The 24563-nt window shown below is 41.1% G+C and overlaps 1 protein-coding gene across 1 annotated transcript in view; it reads left to right on the top strand.

Annotated features, from left to right (window-relative positions):
* Window positions 1-24563, top strand: part of LOC146313624 (semaphorin-6D-like) — a 93919-nt gene that overhangs the window by 37002 nt on the left and 32354 nt on the right. The window contains exons 16-17 of the mRNA XM_084739561.1: window positions 11518-11576; window positions 11777-11830. Of these exons, the coding sequence (XP_084595687.1) occupies window positions 11518-11576; window positions 11777-11830 (113 nt within the window). The remainder of the gene's footprint in view (window positions 1-11517; window positions 11577-11776; window positions 11831-24563) is intronic.

The following is a 24563-nucleotide window of genomic DNA, read 5'->3' as shown; positions in this document are numbered from 1 at the left end:
AGAAGCCGAGCAAAGATGAGAGATGGAGAATTACCAAAAAAAAAAAAAAAATCCTCAGATGGAGATATCTGTGTCAGAGGTAAAGGAAGAGGAAGTAAAACAAGCAGGAAGACACCCAGAAACAGACAGATACAAAAAAAACATCAGTTAATTCTCTTCCAGGTTTGGACGCTGACTTTCTGTCTCGATGGTGTTGAAATGATTTATTCTTCGGTCTCGGTCAGTTCTGCCTCTGATAAACTGGCTATGAGCCTCAGTGGATTCACCGGCTTTAAAAGGGAACAGATTTATAGCTTCACAGCTTTGTCGTCTATTGTCTCTCTCTTTTGTCGTCCTCTTCTGTCTTTTAACAATCAAAATGTCAACTCTGTCTCCCACAAAATACTGAGAATAAGTATTTACCACCAAGTTGATTTGCCAGAAAAGAAACATAATTCACTGGGAGGAAGTTGAGGACTTTGGCACTTAAAGGTCCAGCGTGTCAGATTTATAGGAACCAACTGTCAGAATATGACAGAAATGATGTATAATATTTGCATGTAGGTTTTCAGTTGTGTATAATCACTTGAAAATACAAATTATTGTGTTTTTGTTACCTCAGAGTGAGCCCTTTACATCCATGTTGGGTCGTCATGTTACTACAGTAGCCCAGAAAGGACAAACCAAACACTGGCTCTAGATTACAGCTGAGATCTTTTCAGATCTTTTAGTCGTTGCCAGATTCCACTCATGTATTGTTCCTGTCACTGAAAACTCCCACTGTTTGATACATAGAGGGAAGCTTTGGGATGAGATATGCTAATGAGGGACTGGTTCTGGTCGGGTTGTGACAGAATTTTTTTTAATATAAGATAATTATGTATGTTAACATGCATAACTAACAAACTAATCATTTTAACCCAAACCATGATCTTTTCCAGAACCCATGTAGTTTTGTGCCATTATTTTGGAAGTGTACCCGGACGTTGCATATTTAATTTTGCTAACTTTATCGCAGAGCCTTGTACCTGAAAACCTGACACTACAGTGGTACTGACAGTGTACTGCATGGTTTGAAGCACAGGGCCACTGATCAAACTACCTGAAGTTGTTTAAAGTAATTTTCATAATGTAACAGTTAAGTACTAATTCTAGTAGTATAAGTACTAGTTTTTACTTTTATTTGAGTACATTTTTACACATTATTATACAATAATACTGATATATATGTATAATATTCTTGTTAAAAATAAAAATAGGTGAGAGAGATTACTTTTTAAAAAAAAAAAGTGTAGTGTTTGCTACTTTGCTATAAAAAATTAACAAACTTTATTGTTTCCTTGCGAGCTAAAAGATTGACAAAACATTACATTCTTTGCTACCTGGCAAAAAGTTAGTTAGCCTGTTAGCCCGACTTCTCATGATGGCTGGAGTTTGCTTGCTAGCTAAAAAGTCAACAAAGTGACTTCTAAGTTAATTTAAAATTTTAGTGCATCAGAATTAAATTTAATTCAGGTTTATAGTAAAAACTAATTTGAGGTTTAATGAGAGGTTTAAATTTAATCTTTATTTTAAGCCAGTTGAACAGTTTGATGCAACATAATTTAAAGTTAAACCACAATTTAATCGGGTTTCGTCTGTAATCCTTTTTGGTGCTGTCCAGTCAAAATGTTCACCAGCTTAATTCAACATGTTAGCATGCTAACATTTGCTGATTCTGAAGGATAATGATGAGATCATAGTGATGACAGAGAAAATATGTGAGCAAGAGAAGTGAAAAGGTAACGCAAGGAAGAAGAAAATGAGTTTCAGGCAGGGAGACGGAACGGATTTATAACTGAGAGCGTCATTAAAGCGAGCAGAGCAGAAAGATTTGAGTGAGGAAGAAGAAGATGGATTCAGAGACGTGAGCGACCTTCCTGAGGAGGTTTTCAGTAGTGAAGAGAAGATTACTTCTTTTTCTCTGCTTCTAAAAGTCTCGAGGTTACGTGTAATTCACCAGCAGACATCGTTGCCTTTAATCAACATCATCATGTGTTGTAACGTGTGTGTGTGTGTGTGTGTGTGTGTGTGTGTGTGTGTGTGTGTGTGTGTGTGTGTGTGAAAACGGGTGTTTGTTACGTCCCAGAGGCTGCTGGGAGAGCAGTCAAAGTGTTTGTCCTGTGTGCTCTGCAGCGAAGTGCAGCAAAGTTTGACCAAGTTTGGTGATTATCCTCCATTAGCGTCAGCGAAGATCACATCACAGCGGTGCAAGTCTTCGCCGTGTCTCGTCCCGCATGTGATCTGCTCCTGTTAGCGTCAAACCTTCAGACACAATACAAGTCCAGTCCCTGTCCCAGTCCCTGTCCCTGTCCTGCATCTGCGCCGTCCTCACTCTGCAGGGACAGAAAGACGACCCACATTTTAGCTTTTTCTGCAGCTGAATTTTTAACACATTTGAAACCAGATCGTCCGAAATTGAGGTTTCTGGAACCAATCAGACGTTCTAGAAAACAAACCGAGTGTGTAAAACCAGCGCAGCCTGACCTCATACAGCTGATAGACGCATAAATACAGAGTGGATATTATTCAGAGCTTCACTCAACTGAAAATCTCCCCTGAAACTTCTGCTGATAAGTGGAAGGTTTCCTCCAAGGAGAGAGAGAAAGATGGAGGGATGGAGGGTGAAGGAAGGACAGAGAGAAACGGGAAGTTTAACGGCTTACATAACTTCAGCTAACTTCAGCTGAGCAGACAGACAGACAGAGGGAGGGAGGGAGAGGTGGGTGTAGAAAGCAGAAAGTGGAGGAGGAGGAGGAGGAGGCAGGTGGAGAGGAAGAGAGAGGGATGGAGAGAAAAGAAGGTGGGAGCAGAGGAGAGAAAGATGAGGGACAAACAGACCAGATGGACTCTGTTGTCGTGGCAGCGACTCAGACGTTTCCCTGGAGACTGTCTGCGTGTGGGGGTGTGTGTGTCAGAGATAGTGTGTGTCTGTGGTGTTCAAGTTGATCCGAAGGTAGAGCGACAGATGCTTTAGCAACACACACACACACACACACACACACACACACACACACCGAAGCATCTGTTTCAGAACAAAGACGTTCGTCCCGAAAATGAAGACACCTGCTCTCACACAGCGATGAAGACTCAGACACAAAGTGAAAGTTTAATTTTCAGGTTTTGTTCCAAAAGTAAGAAAACTTCATTCAATATTCCACTGACATCTTCAGTTAAATAATCCAAACACACAGTCCAACACAGCAGGACACTGTTGGACTCAAGGGACGAGCAAGAGACGGGCATTCCCCCCATATAGCAGATAAAACATGAAAATGTTCTGTCTAAAGTGGATTTCCAGCAGACAAACTGTGGTAAAGTTCTCCTCCACTCGACAAAATGGTGTAAAATGTTTTCTAAAGTGCCCTTCCAGTGGAAAAATGGCCCTGAAGTGCCCATAAAGTGCCCTTTTAGAGAACAAAATGTTGAAAAGTTCCCTCTGAAGTGCTGGTTTTGTTTATAATCAGGGTGTCCCTGAAAAAGACAGCATGGTCCTCAGTGAACGTCCCCTGAATAAATAAAGGTGAAAAAACTGAACACTAGAAAGTTCCAGAAATCACCAAAGGTTAATACCAACACTTTACTTCCAATTTTTGGGTTAAAATTTATTCTTTAAGTATTCATATATATGAAATATTTGTAATTTATGAAATGTTTTGGTGTATTTTTATATATTTAATATAGAAATTTGGTCAGTGCCTGAAAGCAGCCTCGTCCGGTCAAGAGTTCAACTTCAAACAATTTAAATATGTGTTAAAAGCTTCAAAATCTGAACCTAACAACACCTGCTGATAAAACAGGTGTAAAAATGTCAAATCAGACATAGTGGATAAAAAAAAATGAATCACCTGCAGGTTGACCTCCTCAAAATCCAGTTTTGTCTTAGTTCTTAAGAATGAGTGCTTTTTCTTTGCTGTCGTCCTTAAAACAAAAAGTTTTGTCCTGTTTTCTTCTGCTTTGGGATCAGAGCTGCTTCCATTACACCATGTAAACATGTATAATTTATAATACTTTGTATTTTATTTTGCTCAGTCTTGTTATTCTGTTGTCTTATGACCAGCAGAGTGATCCTAAACGTCTCTGACAATAATACTTAGAAACATGAACAGTTCTTTACCTGTGGAGGAACAGCAGACTAACATTCAGACTGTATCCGAGCTGCAGACGCCTGAATCGCTTCATTTCACGTCGCTCTCGGTGAACTCGCCTCTCCTGGCACCAAGTGAGCCGTTACACGAGTTTAAACCTGACAGCAGTGATATTCCTGCTCCGGCGGCGGTCGTAAACTCGACCCCGCAGGTCTGATGAGACGGCGGCAGTTGCTTAACACCCACAGGTGAGATTTGGAGAAGTTATTAAAGTGTTGGAGATAAGAGGTTTGACTGTGGGAAGATGATGAAGGAATAATAGCTGTTATAATGAGGCAGGGAGAGAGAAAGGGCCTGTTAATTTGATGGTGTGTGTGTGTGAGTGTGTGTGAGTGTGTGAGTGTGTGTGTGTGTGTGTGTGTGTGTGCTGAACACAGGGATGAAAAGTGAGAACATTTATTAAAGAGACCAAAACAAAAGCGTCGGTCATTTGTTAAAACACAAAATGCAAAAATTCAGTTTAACAGATGAGGACCTGTAAAGGTTGTGTGAAATATGATTGTTGTCTGTGAATTGTGTTTGTTGTTGTGATTAATTATGATCTCATGTCTGTATGTTACAGTCCTCCACTGATTTATCATCAGTGGGCGATTCGTTCATTTATTTATTTATTTTTAACTGCGGGGTGGAAACACTTTGTTTCAAAGTGGGTAGATGCGACCTTTCACGATTTTTGTGGGTTTCGCTGCAACCAGAGCTTCTCCTACATGCTTGACAGGAAGGGGAGGGTGAGGGGAGCTGTATTCAGTTAACTGCAATGTATAACTTCACCACTAGATGCCACTAAATCCTACACACAGGTCCTTTAAGTCAACCTCTATTCTGGAGACCCACTTTTTAAAATGACAAACCATCCTGACCCAAATCAAAACATGTGCGTCCGTGCATCCACCTGTTTTCACGTTTGGAGATATTTTTCAACTAGTGATCAATCTGGCAATAATTATTCCACTAATCGATCAGTTGTTTGGTCCATAAAATATCAGAAAATGTTGGTCAGAGTCCAAGACGACGTCCTCAAATGTCCAAAAATAAAATTATAGGAGTAAAAGACAACAGAAAATTAATTTGCAGATTTTCTTCCATAATCTTTTATTTAATTGGCAACCCCAAAAAAAAGCTCCCGTGACCCACCTGTGGGCCACGAGCCAGTGTTTGGGAATGACTGCTTTAAATAATACAAGTCTCAAGTCATTCTAGTCGTATCTCAAGTATTTTAAAGGCTTGAGTACTTTAGCAACAGATTTAATGACTTTTTTGACAACGGCAACATTACTGTCCGAAGTCTGAATCAAGTCCCAAGTCATTCAAGTCAAATCTAGTTCAAGTGTCAAGTCATTTGAATCAGTTATTTTAAAGCAAGTGTCAAGTCTTTTGATAATTTTTTCAAGGCAAAGGATAATAATTTGCTAAAGTTTTTACTTGTAAAAAACAAAATCTTCATTTTTAGTCCTACTTTAGCTGTTTGGAGTCAAGTCTCAGGTCAGCTTTGATAAGACCATACCAAGTTTCAAGTCATTTGATGAAGCTATTTGAGACAAGTGCAAGTCAGGTCTTAAGTCATTTGATACATCTTTTTCACAGTCCAAATAATTTCTAAAAGATTTTAGACTTAAACATATTTTTTAGTCCAAGCTGAGCTATCCAAGTCTTTTGGGGCAAGTCAGAGTCAAGTCTCAAGTCATTTGAGAGGTTTACATCAAGTTTCAAATCATTTTGGACACTGATGACAGATTCAGTGACATCTTTGACAAAAACAACATGATTGAATTTGTTGTCTGTCTCTCTTCACACTGAACCAGTGTTGAGTATTTTGGGTCAAGTCCAACATAAGTCTCGAGTCTCGAGTTTCACAGACTCTTCATATGTGAAGAGGCGAAGGCAGTCTATGAACAGGAGAACTGTGATCACACCGCAACAAACTGCTCATTAAAGCCCATATGTCATTTGCAGTGATGCATCATGGGAATGCACAGAACCTGTATGTGTTCTCTCATTTAACTGAAAGTTTCTGCACCGTTGTTACATTTCACAGCATTTGAAAGCTGTTAACGCCTCCACTGTTGAGAACATGAAAATAACAATTGAGCAACAACAGCGTCTGATAACCTGACTGCATTTTATAACTGACTGAGTCTATTTCCATCCCCTCCTCCAAGTCGCTCCCCGCTAGATGAACGAGGCGTTTAGGTGCCCGAGAGGGTTCGGGATTTATAGCGACTCTCCGTCGCAGCGACCTCCTCCCGTTCTCGTTCTCTCTCCTCACTTACAGCTCAGCCCACGCTGGTGGAAATGTAGCTCGAGAGACGGAGGATAGATGGTGATGGAGAGAGGGAATGAGTGATAAGGGAGATAAATATTGAGTGACTGAGGGGGCGGAGGAGTTAGCAAATAAGTGAGGTTGAGAGAGGTAAATATAGAGCGAGTGAGCAGGGAGAGGAAAGCATAACGGTTTCATAATAAATCCAAAACATGTCGAGTTCATTAAATGTGATCGAAATGTTCTACGGCTCCTCTTGTGTTGCAGGGATTATGGTCTGCAGTTCCTCTGCTGTATGTGGGGAGACATTTGAGTGAAGATAGCTGCTGTCTGTGAATGTTGAAACGGAAAAATGATGCATTACACGGCCAAAAGTTTGTGAATAATCAGACAGTGCAGCCATATGTGATGGTTGTTATTCATGGGCATTATTGTGATGCTACAGCAGCCTCCACTCTTCTGCCAGAGGGTGCAGACATTTACCACTCAGGCTGTGGACAGACCAGCCTCTTTCATATAAAAACTGGAGGAATCATTTCATTATGGACCTGGTAAGGGCTGCAACTAACTATTATTATTATTTTCATCGTTGATTAATCTGTCAGTTATATTCTCAGTTAATCGATTAGTTGTTTGGTTTATAAACTGTCAGAAAATGCTGAAAAATGATCGTGAGTGTTCAAGACGACGTCTTCAAATGTCTTGTTTCATTGAGTTTACTGTCGGAGAGGAGTGAAGAAACCAGAAAATACTCACATGTAAGAAGCTGAAATCAGAGAATTTTAGCTTTTTTCTTCAAAAATTGATTAATAATGTATCTTCAGTTTATATTTTTCCATAGTGAGTCACATGGTGGTCCAGGAACATGGCTTTGCCTCTCTGGTATTTCAAAATTGCACATGCAGAAGTTAGCAATAATAAATATATCATGTTTGGGTAGACTTTCAAAATAAAGGACCAAAAACTACTTGGTTAGTCACGTAACTTCAATCATAACTCTACTTCAGTGCTGACTCAGTGGTTCTCTTACATGATGGAACAGATGATGAGTTTGTTGTAATCTACAGCCTCCCCGCTCGCTGCCACTGAAGCCTGTGCACTGGCCCTTTAAAGACAAGTCAACACTGATTATCGGTTTAACATTCGAAATGAACCCCGTTCTCCTTGGTGTTTGTTTGACCCATACACCCCCTCCAAACGTGGATCATCTTGCTCCAATTTGACAGCATATCAAAACATAATGCTGGGGTGGCAACTCCAGAAATTACCCCAGAGGGGCACCTGCCAGGGCTGCCCCCCACAAGCTGACTGAACAGACCAAAAATACATTTTACTATTTGATTTTTTTCACAAACAACCCAGAATGACTCAGAATTCAATCCATTCGTTCCAATAAAATTTGGAAAGTCTAGAAAGTCATGTGTGAGAGGAGCCAGCAGGAAGTCAGCTGTCCTGGTCAGAGGAAGTCTCCAAAGAGCATGCACTCCACCAGCTCAGCCAGAGAAAGACTCCACTGAGCATGCTCCATGGACCCAGAAACAGAAGCCTCTTTGGTGAATGCAGCCAGTGAGCAACTTTCATAGAATGAAGCAGGAAGTCGCCAGAAAGCTGGAGGAACACTAAAACATTGCTGTGTCATTCATTGGAAATAAGAAGCCGAGACCAACCAGGAAAGACAAACTCAAACCAGAAGTGCACTGTGGACAGAGGTGCAGAAAAAGGTGGAGAAACACAAAAGAATTCATTGGTTTTCTGTTGCAAAACAGTAACTGAAGTTATGTAACAGCATGAGCTGGCATATGCTTCCTCAGAACTGCTTTTTGGATGGTTGAACAGCTTTGGGAACCCCTGTTCTGAAACTGATAATCCAACATTCATACCCACGTCCCACCGTGGAGAAGCCAGAGTTTGAACTTCTCTTTCAGCTCTCTGTTTTCATTCTTCACACAACTATTTCTGTCACTTTTTATCCCCATATTGAAATGATGTCACGTCTTGCCAGTCTCCCTGACGACCAGTTTTCCACCCCGCCTTCCTGTGTGGCCGTTCAGAACAACTATGCACATGTCGTAGGAACTAGTTCTGTTGGAATCTGAGCCAACTTTAAAATCAACTGAGGTTTTTGCAGGAATTAACAATGCCATGCTCGTCGAGCACAACATCACACCACTGCATCTGCTCATGTGAAAACGGAAAAGAAGGGTGAGAGAAGGAGTCATGAAAGAGGACAGAAGGACGGAGGTTGAGGAAAACAATTAATGCAAAAGAGAAAGTGATAAATACAGAGACAGCAAAGTGCAACTAAGAGCGAGAAGACTGATGCTATTGAGTGTGAAAATAAGACAAAGTCAGGCAGGTGAAGACAAACAGTGAAGTAATTTTATCAGCGTTATCTAACCGAGATTCAGCTTTAATAAAAAAGTTTGAATAAATGCACTCACTCGATCACGCAGGTGGAAAATGTTTTTGCCAATACAGGGAGAACGTGATAAACGGAGCTGGAAACCTGTTAAATAAATAAGGACGTGGGCAGAGCGTGATCAGACTGATGAATGGTTCTGTGTCAGAGCACAGCAGCTTGAAAAAAAGGCTACCTGTTCATTCTTTGAAATGTCTCTGGGAAAACACCCGTCCACCTCCAGAAAACATCACCGCACGTCCAACTTTCTGTTGATGGTTTGTTACTGTAAGTTGGTTCATTGGAGCGTCGCCAACTGTTTCATCTCTTGTTTTAGTCTTTGGATGGAAAAATGAGTCATGGACAAGTCTGGCTGCCGCTGAAAAAACAAGAACTTTGCCAGAACGACTCAATATAATTGCTGAAAGACTTTTGATTTTTGCTTGTGGGTGTTTTTCCTCGAGGACGGCGGTGCTGGTCCGTCTGTCAGAGACTGAGGAAGATATCTCCAAAACTGCTGGGCAGATTTACATGAAATTAAAAGTGGATAATCATGCCCTCATGACCACGAGATACAGGTTTTATCAGTAAATCCCAAAATGAGCTTTTTGAATTTTCAACAAATGTTCATGCTTTCTGGTTAAGTTCAGGCAACTAAAACTATTTGTTAAAGCAACATTCTGCAAGAATTGGCATTTGGCACTTGCACAGGCATTTGTTGACAAGCTGAAGGATTTAGATCCAGCTCATAATCAAACCTAGCGAGTCAACAACTTTGCTAAAACTGCCAAATATCAAGCAAGTGTGACAACACAAGACATAGCAATCAGCTAATATTACTGACTAGTCAGCCAGCTCAGCGTCTGTCTTGCAGCCTTTCATTTTGCAAACCAACTGAACATCCAAAAGTGGGTCAGGGAATTTTTTTGTCAGCTGACTCTTTCTCAGTTTTTCTCTTCTTTCCTCTCATACCTGCAGGGTTCTTACAGGTGCTGGAAATCCTTGAAAACACTTGAATTTAAATGAAATGTTTTCAAGGTTTCAAAAGTGCTTGAATTTTGAATCAAGTGCTTGACATTGTAATTGTATTCCTTACATAATAAATCACTCTCTGACTGACCAGTTCACCTTTTAGAGAACCAAAATAAGATACAGCTGTGGGGGGATCAAGAAATGGAACAGGGCCTACTCATTTTGAGCATATATGAAAATCATACATAAATATATTGTTTACAACAGCTGTGTTGTGCTGGAAAAGCTTGAAAAGTGCTTAAATTTGACTTTAGAAAGGTGCAGGAACCCCGAACCTGCTCAAGTCAAAGTCAAGTCCCAGACTCGTCGTTCTGTTCACGAGTTTAATGATGTTGGAGGTTGTTGTGTCTCCGTCTGTAATTTTCGACCTGCACGTTTTGCAAACTGTAATTCATTGTTTTTGTACATAAACAAAATCTTTGGTCTCATTTTGCGTTAGTTCTTCACAGTTCTCTGCTGTCTGATTGGTTCTAACACAGCAGATCTGGTGAATGACGCGTCGACTTGCTGAGAGTGAATAGTGTCGATGTTAGTTGACTGAGAAAATGAAATGAAAAGAATTGATTTGTGGATTCACACTTTTCAAAATAACTTTTTTGTCTTTGGACTTAAATGAAGGTATCAAGTATTTTCAGGTCAAAAGGCTCAAGTCGAAGTGAAGTGTTAAAGTCTAAGTCGAGTTTCAAGTCTCGTGGGGTTTTGTCGAGTCGGTCTACACCTCTGGGAATTAGTGCTGTGGAAGTGGACATTATAGTGAATTTAGCAGGACAGCAGGTAAAGATGGAGCAGGTTTTGAGTTTGCATTGGGGAAATTAGAAATAAAGCCTTCCTCCTCTCAGCCATCACAGAAAATAAAGCTGCTATCATTCAGAATTATTCCTCAGAGAGCTTTTTAAATATTCTCTGGTTTGTGTTGCCTTCAGCAGGTGAGCAGTGAGGACTACAGCAGACAGAATCCGTCTCTCATCTCTGACACTGCTGTTATACTGCAGTGGTGTTGTGCTGCGTGGCAGTAAAATCCTGATTTGTTGCCCCTTTAAAATTGATTTGAAGGTCAGATGGAAACGTCGGTGGTGACAGAGGCAGAGACAGTAAACAGCAGGGACACAAACCGACAGCTGCAGACACTGTGAGGAAAGTAAATGGCTTCATTTACTGGAGCTGCGCTGAGATCTACACCGCTTCACTTTACTGCTGCTGGAGCTGTGCGTGTGTGTGTGTGTGTGTGTGTGTGTGTGTGTGTGTGTGTGTGTGTGTGTGTGTGTGTGTGTGTGTGTGTGCCTGCGTGCGCCACTTGTCACTGTCTGTCTCCTCATTCGACAAGTGTCACCTTCCTTTATCCCTAATTGGACGAGTAAAAAAGGTGAATTTCTCGTCTCTTTCTCCTCAGTCGACCTCTGAAAGTCTTCATCCTTCAAAGTAAATGATGAGCTGGAGATGAACTATGTGACATAATCTAATTAACGGTGTCTTAACTCTTTATCTGGATACACATCATCGATTAACTGCCCGGGAGACGGTAACCCACGGCAACAGACATGAGACGAGGCGCTGTGTCTGGTTCTGTCCTTCAATCGATGTTTTATTCCTTTGTTTTGTTAAATTCTTCTCTCTCTTTCTCTTCCCTCTCCTCCTCCTCCCCCTCCTCTGTCTCGCTGCAGGGCGGGGTTTGAACAGGATATCGAGGGCGACCACTCGTTTCACCCAGACAGCTGCCACGGTAAGATAAACCTGGCATTTTACAGCCACAATACTGCTGATAATATGAGGTGTAAACGGTGTAAAAGTCGGTGGGTTGTAACACTACAGCGATGATACAGGCAGTAAACTGGACAATAAATGAAATCATAAGAATTTTAAATGGATTAATGTATTTTTATGCAGCAGAATGTGACTGTGGTTGTGTTGTTTGTCGTGCAGCTGATGTGTTGGCGACCACACGGAACCAGGAGTCTGCAGCCGACTCCGCCTACGGTAAGAAAACTCGTCTTGTTTCTGGTTTTATGAAAGAGACAGAGAGAGTTCACAGTGCAAAGTGATGTTTAACCCAATGAAAGCCTGGTGGAGGGGACTGGACAGCACCACCACTGGACAGGTGGGGTATTACATCCTCATTCAGACTGTCTCATGAGTGGATGGTTGTCGAGAAGAATCTCTGTCATCATTTTAAAAAAAACTTGAGACATTGATTTCAAGTATCTGTATTTACTTCAGTATTTATTCGTCTGACGACTTTTTACTGTTACTCCCTTCGTTTGAACACAAATATCTAAACTTTCTACTCCTTACATTTCAAAACGGACTCATCACTTTAGTTTTAATATATTCAGGAGAAAATCATTTTTATTTTGCATCATTGCACTCCACCTTCCCAACATCAGGACGGATTTCAAACTGAATGAGTGGAACGATAACAGAACGGGACAAAAACAGCGTAAATGATGTAACAAGATGAAAATGATGGAACAAGATGAAAATAATGGAACAAGAAGTAACAAGACAAAAACAACTTATAAGATGCAACAACATGAAAACAACGTGACAAGATGAAAATTACATAAAATCTGTAACAAGACATAAAAAGACAAAAACAACATAAAAGACAGGAATCTGAGACAGAGTCAGTAGAAATGTCCTTCAGAGGATGACTTTTGACTTCTAGACTTTTTTTTACTGCAGTAAACAAGTTGAATCAGTACTCTTTTACACAAGTATCTGTACTTCTTCTCTTTGGCGGTTAGTAAATACCTGGTTTTGTTTACGGTTTGCAACCTTTACTTCTTCTACTACCTTATTAAAGTAGCCAACGTCTGTTGAAACTACACTTTGTATATTTGCATAGCCTAGTGTTTGCTTCAAACCAGTTGATGGATACCCAGCTTATTCACTTTTTCTTTTGCAACATTTCAAAAATTTACTTTGCTTAACAATTAGACAGAAACAGGGTTACTGTCACGCTGTCATTTCATGCATCGTAACAAAAGTGTTGATTACAGCAGCTTTAACAGCGTGGTGGGTCCTCTCAGTGTTGGCCCTCAGCTGTCAGTCAGCTGTTTCTGTGGGAAACGCCCACTCAGAGGTCTGTCAGTCCTCCTCTGGAAAACAGTTGCAGCATTGTTTCAGTTTATATCTGCTTGCACAAAAAGTGAGAATTCTGAGTGACTTCAAGTAGAAAATGTCTTCCATAGCTTACAGACGGGTGTGCAGCAGATTTATTAAATAATCCTTAAACCTGGCGAACTCCTCCCGCGAGAGGCAATTTCCCAGAAGTCACAAATAAAATCAGAGCTGAGGAGAGAACCTGAGTTTTCTTGAGAGCAGCGGGGAGAGGCCGAGGAACTGCCTCGTCCCCGCTCGACCCGACCCGCTAACGAGCTCAAACTCAACCGGAAGAAATTTGCTTATTACCGCTCGATTGACTCGTGTTGCTGTACAGTAGCTCGTCGCTCAGTTTGACATCATTACCCTCCACTAGATTACAATCCAGCAGATCAAAGCGCCGCCTCGCCTCGCTGCCTGTTCTGTATTCATGGCTGCGTCTCGGCTGCTACCTGACTGTCAGGAGTCCTGCTTGTAAACCAGCCGCCGTATTGTCATTCACAGAGCGGCGGCAGACCCACGCAGTGAATCCCATTAAGACTCTATAAGCTGCATTACTGTGATTAAAGCCAGAGAGGGGACAGAGAGACAGCGGGATGGAGCTGAGATAGAGATTTCTGATACTTGACATGAAGTTCATGTTTCTTGGTTGTGAGCTCGAGTGGCTGCATCACGTCAGCAGTGATAAAGAGGAAAGAAGGTGAAGAGAACAGGGTCAGCACGCAGCGGAAAGTACAGTGAATCACGAGGATTAAGAAGAAACCAGTGAGATAAATGATTAGTTGTTTTTTTCCACCACATACCATAAAATACTCATCTTAATCCGGTCTGAATGAAGTCTTTATCTGAGCCTCTTCAAAGTCAATCACTGGCTCAGTTTGACATCGTCGTGTTTGAGTTGTCCCGTGTCTTTTCTGCAGGTTTGTAGCCGAGCGGTCCTGATCCGAACAGAGCTGCAGCTTCTAAAAACCAAACACACCAAAGTTCGTGGGCGCTTTTTTAAAGAGCAGTGGATCTCTGAGTCCTCGGAGCCTTGAGAGCGGCTCGTTTTGTATTCTGCCACAGGAGTTAATTGCATTCACCTGGCATCTAAATGAGGCCCTTGTTAGACGACTAGAATGAAAAGTACCTGTTAAAAAGAGACAAGAGTGGAGCTCTGAGAGCCAAAGAGCAGCGAGCTGCTGTCCTGGAGAAATTAGCCCGCTGTAGAAACTGTAGTTTAGTCAAATGGACTGACTGCTGAATTCGATTAAAGTTGAGTGTTCCTGAAAAATCTGCTGCTTTTAGCTTGGACAGTAGAACCAAATGCCAACTCATGTGACTCAAATAATGCTAAATGAGTGTCCTCATTCAGTTAGTTAAAGACAATTAGCTTAAAAGCATCTTCTTCTACTGTATGTAGGCAAACCTTCATTTCATCTGAATACAGTTTTACGATGCAGATTTGTTCATTCATTTAACATCTGTATATCAGATGAGTCACGAGGCATTTCTTCCACGAAAATGAACCATACTCACCATGATGTTAAACACAGGCAGAGAAAACAAAACCTCAACAGAGACAGTCACTAGATATAAATTTAAAGTTAAAAGTTAAAATTGGCCATTCAAAATATTTAATTTCAATATAAATGGACAAAATGGAGCAATCTCACAACCCATCAGGTATCATTCAACAAAAATTTAGCCTCTGAGGGCAACAGCCAGTGTTTTGGGGCTTTCAGTAGAGACTTCCTCTTCAGTGTGCTCGTCATTGACGACATGAGACGTGAGAATGGAGTTAGAGTTGAGAGACAACGTCTAACACCGCTTTCTAATTGTAAACATGCAAACGTGCAAGTGAGCAAACATCAGATTGTTTCAGTTTTTCTGACTGAAGATATCTTGATCTGCTCCATGCATCCATGCATTGGAAAAACAGCTAATTCAGGTTCTATTTTTGTAAAGTTTGCTTCTCTTAAAACCTGTTTTCATGGGTCAAAATCGACGCTGGCGTCTTTGACAGGAATGACGAGAGACTAACTAACAAAGCTGAGAAGCATCACATCTTATATGATCCACAGCAGCCTTTTTTTTAGAGATATACTCAAAGGACGAGGTTTGTAAGGAAAAATACAAAAGTCTTGGGAGTTACCAGTAAGTAAACTGTCCCCAACTATATAGACACAAGGCTGAGTGAAGAAAATGACTTTAGTTCTGAATAAACTTAACTCACTCATCTGCAGAGGGAGAAATCACAAGTGACGCTGCTGCAGCATCACTCAGTAATATATCTGGACAAGTTGATCACTGACTGTATGTTAGGAAGATTGTATCTGGATCTGAACACAGATCATTTTTAAAAAGCTAATAAAAAGCTAAATTGCCCTCACATGAGATTGCACTGCTCTTCACATGGAATAATTACCTGCATGCAACCAAAGACACCTCAAATGTTGATTGGTCACTTTGACTACAAACAGAAACCAGAACTCTTCTGATATCAAACTTTTTTCTGTTGCCTGCAGTTTCTGTATTCATGCAAATATCTGTTTATAGAGATCAGACAATGAACGACGAGAGTGCAGCTCAGTGTTCGTTGGTGAACATGTTGCTGACGCTCCTCCATGCTGCACAAACAAACATTAGCTTGTTAGCTTACATGGCTAATGGCAGCTACATTAGAGGCTGCAGGTTTTTTTTTGAGTCTACAGGTGCTTTCACCCGTAACCTTGGTTTGGTTCAGTTTAAATGAACTGATTCCGTGCTACGGTACTTTTCACATACGTTGTCATATAATCTCTTTATGTTGAGAAACTGTAGAGTCTTGCTTCTTCAGGCTTCTGTAATTTTTGGTTTTCATCAAAGTTTCTGTTCTGTCTGTTTTTTATGGGTTGGGGTTGCTAACCTCAAGCCCAACCTTCCACCACTTCTGATTTGAGGTGTTGGAGTCTGGTCAGGTAATGGATTACAGTCTCGTGCCACATGAGACCAGATAACCTTCAGGTCGTGCACAAGCTGCCTGACTCCTGCTACTGTTAAGTGAAAGCTGCAGCCGGTACAACCAGTGCTTCTCCTGCAGTCATTTCATACCAGCAGCACCTGTTTAGAGGGTTTCAAATCTCAGCAGCCTTTCAGGAAACATTTGTGAGCAACAGTCTAGAAAGATTCAGTAAAATATCCCTGATTACACCTTGAATGTTTTCTTGAATGCATTTGTCTCGCTGTAGTTAGCTGCATGCTCACAGAGCAGCTAGAGGACACAAACATTAACCTCGACGATGTTTGCACACACACTGAGCTCAGGTGCGTTTATATGTAGCTGCTGTAGCTTCACCTCCACCTCTAATTTGCCTCTTTAATCACTGAAGCAGCAGCAGCAGGGTGGGAGTAAAGAAAGAGCCTGCAGTCTCTCACATACCAGGTTATAAAACAATGAGTTTTCACTCCATAAATATTCCCGTGCAGGCAGAAGAACACCTCGCTGTGTGGTGATTAGCCCCGACTGACTGACATGATTACAGGCACAGCAGCTGTAAAGCAGCGGGACACTCCAACCATGCTTGTGGATTCATTTACACACTTGCACAGATTCATCTTTTGACTCACACTAATTGTGTCGTGATTAACCGTGTCATTTAAGTTTTAGATTTTATTGACGCCTGCAGGGATTACCCAGGGAGTTAATGGCACCATAACACAATAAAAAGCAGCGGCGGCGGCAGCCTCAGCACACACTCGCTAACATTAGCCACGTTTGGCGACGTGCTCATTCTTCACGCTTCCATTGTGAAACCGCAGCTTAAATATGCAGCGATTAAGCCAGGAGTGCGATTATACAGTAGGACTGACAGCAGGCACTTCCTCCATAATGGCGTCTGAGGCATTAACTTCATGGTGTCGGGCAGCCGGGCATGAAGGACTCGGAATACAATGAATGACTGATGTTTTAGCCAGCGCGCGCCCAAATCTATCCGCCGCGCCACGCTAGAGTGGCTGTCGTTACTGTAATGACATCGTTTGGCGGGGAACTATTCCCGTAATGACGTTTTCGCTGCAAATTGGTTATTTAATGCAGTGCGAGGGAGGCCCCCGTGGGTTTAGTTTGGCTCTGAATGGACATAAATTGGCCATTATGCTGCAGTGTGCCATTACAGGGTAGTTTTATATTAGATGAGAGTTGACATTGTGCAGAATGAGTTCTGCAAATGCAAATTATGATGGTTCTTGGATGACATGAGCGCTGTCTGTGTGCTGTCTGTCTGTGACCTTTACATTACTTATTATAATGTTGGTGATCCAGGAGATGGAGTTTACTCTGCAGTGCGGCTCCTCAGTGTCAGGTTTCATAATGAACAATTAAAATGGGTTTTGTGTCCTCAAAGTTGACTCCTCAGGAAGTTGAGATTGAGGTGGGAGCTGAGTGTGATGTTTTTTTTTTTTTGAGTTGCTTGCTCTCAGATTGAAGCAGTCCTCTTTGTAAAAGTTTCATGTTCCAGTGAGATCAATCTTCACTACGTTTTGATCAGATTTTTTGGCTTGTTGTTCTTGTTCACTCTTCTGCGCTCATTTGCAAATGCATGAAACGATTAGTTCTGGTAGCAGCCTGTTCTCGTTCCCAACTGGTCAAATACAGCAGCTTGGTAAATGCCCTGTACGCTTCAAACTGTTGGACACTGCACTCCTCTTTTAGCATTCATAATTTTCCTTTTCTAGATTTTCTTCTTGAGCTGTGAGAAACAACATTTTGTTCTTTAATACTGTGGAAATGACAACAACTTGAATCTTGAAACTATGATGTTGTAGATACAACAAATCAATGTTTTAATCATTCGTCAGAATCGGGTGATGTAGTATGAAGAGCAGGACGGGTCAAACAAACACAGGACTTTCAGCCAGGAGACCGGAGTTCATGTCCTCTGTCAAACCTACTTATTTTCCACCGAGCCATGAACTTTTCTCAGAGCTAAACGGGTGTTTTTTGTGCCTTTATTTTGAAAGTCTATTAGTACACGTCATATTTATTTGTACTAACTTGTCTGTGGAGGCCTGCACATATAAAAATGACATTAACGTATTTGACGAGTTGGGAGTGAGAAGTTGTTGTATTTAGTGTTTTTTTTAATCAGATAATCAGTTTATACACAAACATGCACACAGTTCCTGATAGCGCTGCACAATATGACAATATGTATCATGAAAAACTTCATATTATCCTCTGATGTTCCTCACATTGTGTTTGGAAATCACACTCTTCATGATAATCTCATGCGTCATTGGGATGACCCTTGTATTCTTCTGCACAGGACAGATGCAGGGCAACACAAACATGGAGGAGAGTGAATGAGACACAGGACAGGTTTCATTTCTGAACAGCAGGGGGACAAAACAATGACGTCCCTCTGTCACATGGACGTGGTACCAGAAAGTCGTACTTTGTAAATGATGCTGCTGTTTTATATTATGGGTCTTATTTTGCTGCTTTAGTTGAATACTGAATGTGTTCCATGTTTACATTTGGTATTTTATATATCAGTATTTATGTTCAGTCTGCATTTAGTTTTGTTAGCTGCAAGTATTCAGACAGTTCTACTGTTGAGAGACCAGTTTGTCCAGGACTGTTATTACCTGGGCACCTCGAGTAATTTGCCGTGATTGCAGAGGTTGTCTCTGATCTTGCAAATCTGCTGCGTCCATAATTTGTGAAGTAAAAATTCAGCCATAAATTATCCACCACAATTCACCAAATACGGAGGTCATGATAATATTAGTCCTGTGCAAATCAGCATCTCTGTTTTTCTGCATCTTTCCTAGTTGAGAGTCATAGAGGCTGTGCTTCCAGCTGCAGTACTGATGAAAGTTTTTGGAACATTTTGTGTCCAAATTCAGGTGGTTCATTACTCCTGTTAAAGAAGTGATTCACACTTCATATCCGGGGGATGATGTCAGTGAATCTGAGTAACATACAGACTCTCTTTAACTTGAAACACAGACATGGGTCACCATGTAAAACTGATAAACTGGGATGTTGTCTTGTAACAAGCAGGACTGCAACCAACATTTATTTTCATTATTCAGAATTTTACTGATATTTTCATAATTAATTGTTTAGTCTGTAAAATGTCAAAAAAGTGGAAAATGCTCATCACTAAAGTTTATCACCCTGTTCACAGTTTTTGCAGTGAGAGGTGTTTTTCCAGTTGTTTTCTTATTGATGAGAAAAGTGTGAGAGAGAGAGAGAGAGAGAGAGAGAGGGAGAGAGAGAGAGAGCGAGCACATGAGGACTGACTGCTGCTGCCTTAAATTCTCAACATGATGAAACTGTTCATAAACTCATAAAGTCAGTTAGAGTTGACTAACGTGTTCAAACTTTCCACCGTAGGAACAGTTATTAAATAACCTGAAATAAGCCACTATGATGCACTTCATGCTACAACATTTACTAAACTATAACTTCACCTATAACCTGTTACCTTAACAAACAGCTGCTGTCAAGGACTCTTCATTCACTGCAAATAATTTTCTTTTGATCAACTAATCAATTAATTACTGATTGTTTCATCTCCTGTAACAAACATCCTAATTTCAGACATGTGGTTTTATGCACAAAGCATGAAGAAAAGAAGGAAGATTTACACATAATAACTGAAATGTTCTTCCTTATCACATGAAACAGAAATATGTTGGTATCTTTTCTGGATGTGTGGTGGGTCTTGTCTGAATACAGTCTGTGGAAACTGGATGTTTCTGACATTAAGATGTTTTATGTAAAAGGTTGTGTGAGGGTTTATTGAGCCTTTGAAAGGTGAAGAAGAGTCTCAGCTCCTGGTGCGGAACGTAATCCTTCAAACTGTTTAAAAGCACCAAAATCCTCAAAATCAAAGATCAAAGATCCACATCAGAGATTCATCCTGAGCGTCTCTGAGCAGTTTGTACATTTCAGACATGAACATCAGTTTAACTTCATATGCATGAAGGACAGAGTGTTCTCACTGTTAACCTTTTCTTCAGTCGGGCTGCTCCTCTGCAGCAGTTTGGGGATTTCTGTCGTCCGGGGAGACGAGATGCTGTGACCCTCATCACATTCAACACAACAGCATCTTCACTTTTAATGACATTAAAGTGAGAAGTTGACATTTAAAGGGGATTTAATGCTGTTTAATTGGAGTGTTAAGTGTCTTATCACTCAACAGCAACATTCAGCATGACATTTAAATTAAACATACGCACCATTTCGAATCGGACTCGTCCTCCTCCAAACATCCATTATGGTCTGTCCGAAGAGATGAAACTGATCTCCATTTCCTCGTGGAGTTCTTAAAATGTCAAACTGCTCCTTTTATTATTCAACAAGTTATCGTTCTCTCTTGTTCCAACAAGCCAGAAGCTCCAATAAAACATTTAAGTTCCACTTCTATCTAACACAGGGTCAGAAATAATTCAGCATTATCAGCTGTCAGTGACATGGAGTCATAATTACATGATTTATTGTTCCAAGAAAACTTCATTAACAACCCTGCATCCTAGAAATGAGGTTTAAATATAACAAATACTGCAACAGCAAAAAACATAATGCTGACCGGATTAACTTTTTTAATTAACATTATGAGGAAATGTTGTTAATTTACATAACTGAGGAAATATTTCATTTGTTTTATACCAAAATATCAGATCTTATAATTGAACATCCACTCAGAGTTAGAGATTATAAAAGCATTATAAACATTTCTGCTTCTGTTTAGGCAGTTAAGTTAAGGAAAGGATTGTTTGGTTTAAAACAGACACTTTTTACAGTTTGATTTGTACACGTTGTTAATTATTCACCCTTTACTTTGTATATAGTGTATATTAGTGTTTAGTTGTGATATAAAGATAACCGCAGTGTTAGCTAGCCACAAGCTAACAGTAGGTTGGCTCTTTTTTACACTCGGTGCTTGGAGGAGCTGTCAAAAAACTAAAAGAGGCTGATGTACACTGTACTGTGAAAGTGAGCGAACATGTTCGCTGCTGTTTGTGTTAAATTACAAACTTATTCCACATATTTGTCAGATGAGGGAGACGAGCGCAGACACAGACGGGAGGAGAGAAGCTACGGCCCGTTTATCAGGAACACAAAAAACCCTTCGTGTTATAAATCTCACGCTCTGAGGCTGGAGTTAAGAGTTAAAAGAGTTAAAAGAGTCAAAAGAGTCAAAAGAGTTAAAAGAGTTAAGAGTGTCAGTGGAATCTCAAGTGAGTGTTAAAACCGTTTAATGAAACTGAAATGAAAATCCTTCATCCTTTTCTACTGTGATAATGAGCATAAAAACACAGCAGGTGGTGACAGGTGTGTTTAAACCTGCTCAGGATGGTGAGCATCACAAAACCTCATGACTCAGCAAACATTTTCCATATTGTGATGAATATCTAGATATCAGACGGTGTCGTATTGAAACAGTCAGCAGATCATCAGCAGGCGGTCGCTGCCTTGCTCAAAGGCTCATCAGAGAGCTCTGACTGGACCGCAGCTGCTGCAGGTATCAAACCCAGCAACCAATCCTTGTGCTCCATCTGTTCACATCGCCATAGCAACATCATTAGCTATCACTCCCAGCATGCCAGAGTTCAAGACGACCTACACACACACACACACACACACCTTCCACCTCTCCTGTAGCTCAGAGTAGCGTGGGAAGTTGTTGTTATACTGAGCAGCTGAGCACACACACCTACACACACACACACACACACACACACACACACACACACACACAAAAAAAATACAAGGTGTGTTTCCTGCTTGCTCCCACACACACTTATGCATTTTTCACATTATGCACACATACATTTACACACACACACACACACACACACACTAAAAAGCTGCATTTCCTCCCTGCATGCCTGAGACCTTGAGATCCAGTGTAGATGACGGAGCAGAAATGTCAGCTCTGAGGCGCCGTGTGTGTGTGTGTGTGTGTGTGTGTGTGTGTGTGTGTGTGCGTGTGCGTGTGTGTGTGTGTGTGTGTGTGTAGGTGTGTGTAGGTGTGAGGTTGTAGGTGTGTGTGTGGATGGTTGGGTAAAAGCCTGAGCTGCATTCACAAGTGTGTATCTAAGTGAAAAGAGGCTGCAGCAGCTCAGTGAAGGAGGTGAGGACGTCTCCATTAGATCCTCGTCTCTGCTGCTGGAGGAAGAAAAAATATACAAATTAAAGGAAAAAAAAAATCCTGACGGTGGACGTTGTCCTCACCTCGGTCAGTCCTAAAGAGCTGCTTTACAAAATACCACATTTCCATTTTAAAAACATGACTACATAAAACCTTTACACCTTCAGAGTTGTGCTGAACGGAGCCTGAAGCTTCAAAAACCAACAAGAAAAGATTCAATATTTGGTCAAATTCTTACCGATGTTGACTCAGTTTGTGGACAACATGTTCAGCATATAATTTGTGTAGCACAGTAAATAATAATCAGAATATTCCAGGACAGTGAAGAGCTGTGTGTATTACACTTCAAGATACAGGGATTAGAAATGAAGAGTTTTTATTGAAGCGGCAGAAAAGCTTTTTTTAAACCTGCTTGTTTTGGTGGTCGAGGACCTGCAGCGTCTCCCAGAGGACAGAACCTGGACCGGTGAGCAGCAGGTGTGACGGGTCACAGAGACCGTAACCTGTCTGTTTGTTGTATCGTGATTCAATAGATGTGAAGGGGGACGCCATCAGGGCTGGATCTGCACGGGTGGCACCTCTAAAAGATGGTGAGGACAGTTCTGGTTCAAAACAAATGTGGCACCAGACAATCTCAACAAGGAGGATCACTATCAGTCTAAACTCAGTCCCTCCAGTCTAAACTCAGTCCCTCCAGTCTAACATCAGTCCCTCCAGTCTCACTTCAGTCCCTCTAGTCTCACATCAGTCTCTCCAGTCTCACTTCAGTCCCTCCAGGAAGTTGTGATGTTGCGATCTCAATAATTCTCCCAAATACGACCAATCCCCAAGATTTCTGCACGACCTTGCAATTTTGTCAAACTCTGGAACTTTTTGCAAATTGGACCAATCACGGGCATCGTTTTTATCATCATGAGCCTTTTTGGTGAGGTCACTTTTAAACTTTCAATGAATTACACAGAAAAATTGCAATTTTCTTTTGCAATTTTCACTTCCACCTGCAGTTTAATTGCAAAAAAAATGCCCAAAATCATCATAACATGTATCACAATTTTTTAGAAACATTGTTGTGAACTCAGACTGGAGGGACTGAGTGATGCACGTCTGTCACTCTGGATTTCACTTTTCTTTTGTTTGTTGTGTTGTGAGTGATGAAAAAGACACTTTGAAAAGAGACAGAAGTGACACAAGCAGTGACTGTGTCTTTAAATGCTTTAAATGACTGTGATGGTTGTTGGTTCAGCAGGAGATCTGAATGGATCACTGTGCCAGAAATCAGTTTTTGGGTCATGATAAAAACAGAACAACAACAGTATAATAAACCACAGTTTACCTTTAAGTCTTCTCTTCACGTTGTCGTGTTGTTGTGTCGACGGCAGCGCAGGAAAACGAGCAGTTTTTTATCTCTGTGGTAGAAATCAACAAGCTGACTCGCAGCTCTCCACTCTCCATAAGAGACGATATCCTAATTACAGTGTGTGTATATCAGAGAGACAAAGAGTGTGATTATGCTGCAGTGTTTCTCATGTGTTCCTGTGCACACCAACAAAAACAAGCGTGTGTATATCAAGTCATACTGTGTGTGACCGTGTGGATATTTGTATCTGCAAGTGTGTTATTGTGTGTGTGTGTGTGTGTGTGTGTGTGTGTGTGTGTATGTGTGTGTGTGTGTTCACCAGCGTGCAGGCAAAAGAGCCATCATAGTGTGTTAAAGTGTTTTTTAATGAGCTGGAGCTCTCACAGATGGACTGAGTGTGTTGTGAGGCTCATGCTGAACAGGCGGGACGAGGGGTTAGCAAGCAGCCAAAAGCAGTTGTATCGACGCTAATTATCCTCATCTTCTCCCGGCACCCGGCAAAAACGAGGCCCGCAGAATAAAAGCAGCTTCACTGGATGAATTTCAGCCAGGCTGTGTTCACCGCCGTCCAGCCTGCGACGAGTGACGAGGGGGAGATGAAGGATTCATACGAGCGCACATATTGTTTATGATGAAGATATAAATAACACAGCAGAGAGTCGATACACACAGAACATCAGATAACCTGTCTGATCTATCCATGTAGAACCAGGTGGAGTGGTTTACAAGTTCTATCAGTATTTTACAACTTCCAGCTGTTTTTTTTTACAAGTTCTACTAGTATGTTAAGAGTCCTGGCAGTAGTTTAAAAGTTCCACCAGTACTTAACAAGTTCTACATTTACTTTACCAGTTCTATTTGTATTTTAAGAGTTCTACCAGTATTTTACTCGTTCAAATCAGTGACCTGTGTTTTCTGAGAATAATTCATATGGAGTAGCTTTTAAGTTCTTTAAGTGATATCACACATTGTACTAGACGTAGAACAACTCGGCTAACGTTAGCTGGTGTGTGAGGTGTTTAACACGTGTACTTGGTGACAGCAGCCATCAGGTGTTCTGCCTGTCACACATGTTCAGATAATCAATACCTGGATGATTATTTGATAGTTTTCTTTGATGTTGGTG

The sequence above is a fragment of the Lutjanus erythropterus genome, chromosome 16, assembly GCF_056507025.1.
Source record: "Lutjanus erythropterus isolate fLutEry1 chromosome 16, fLutEry1.hap2, whole genome shotgun sequence".
In the NCBI taxonomy this organism is placed as follows: domain Eukaryota; kingdom Metazoa; phylum Chordata; class Actinopteri; order Lutjaniformes; family Lutjanidae; genus Lutjanus; species Lutjanus erythropterus.
The sequence above is the reverse complement of the archived record's forward strand: the minus strand, read 5'-3'. Positions and strand labels throughout refer to the sequence as shown.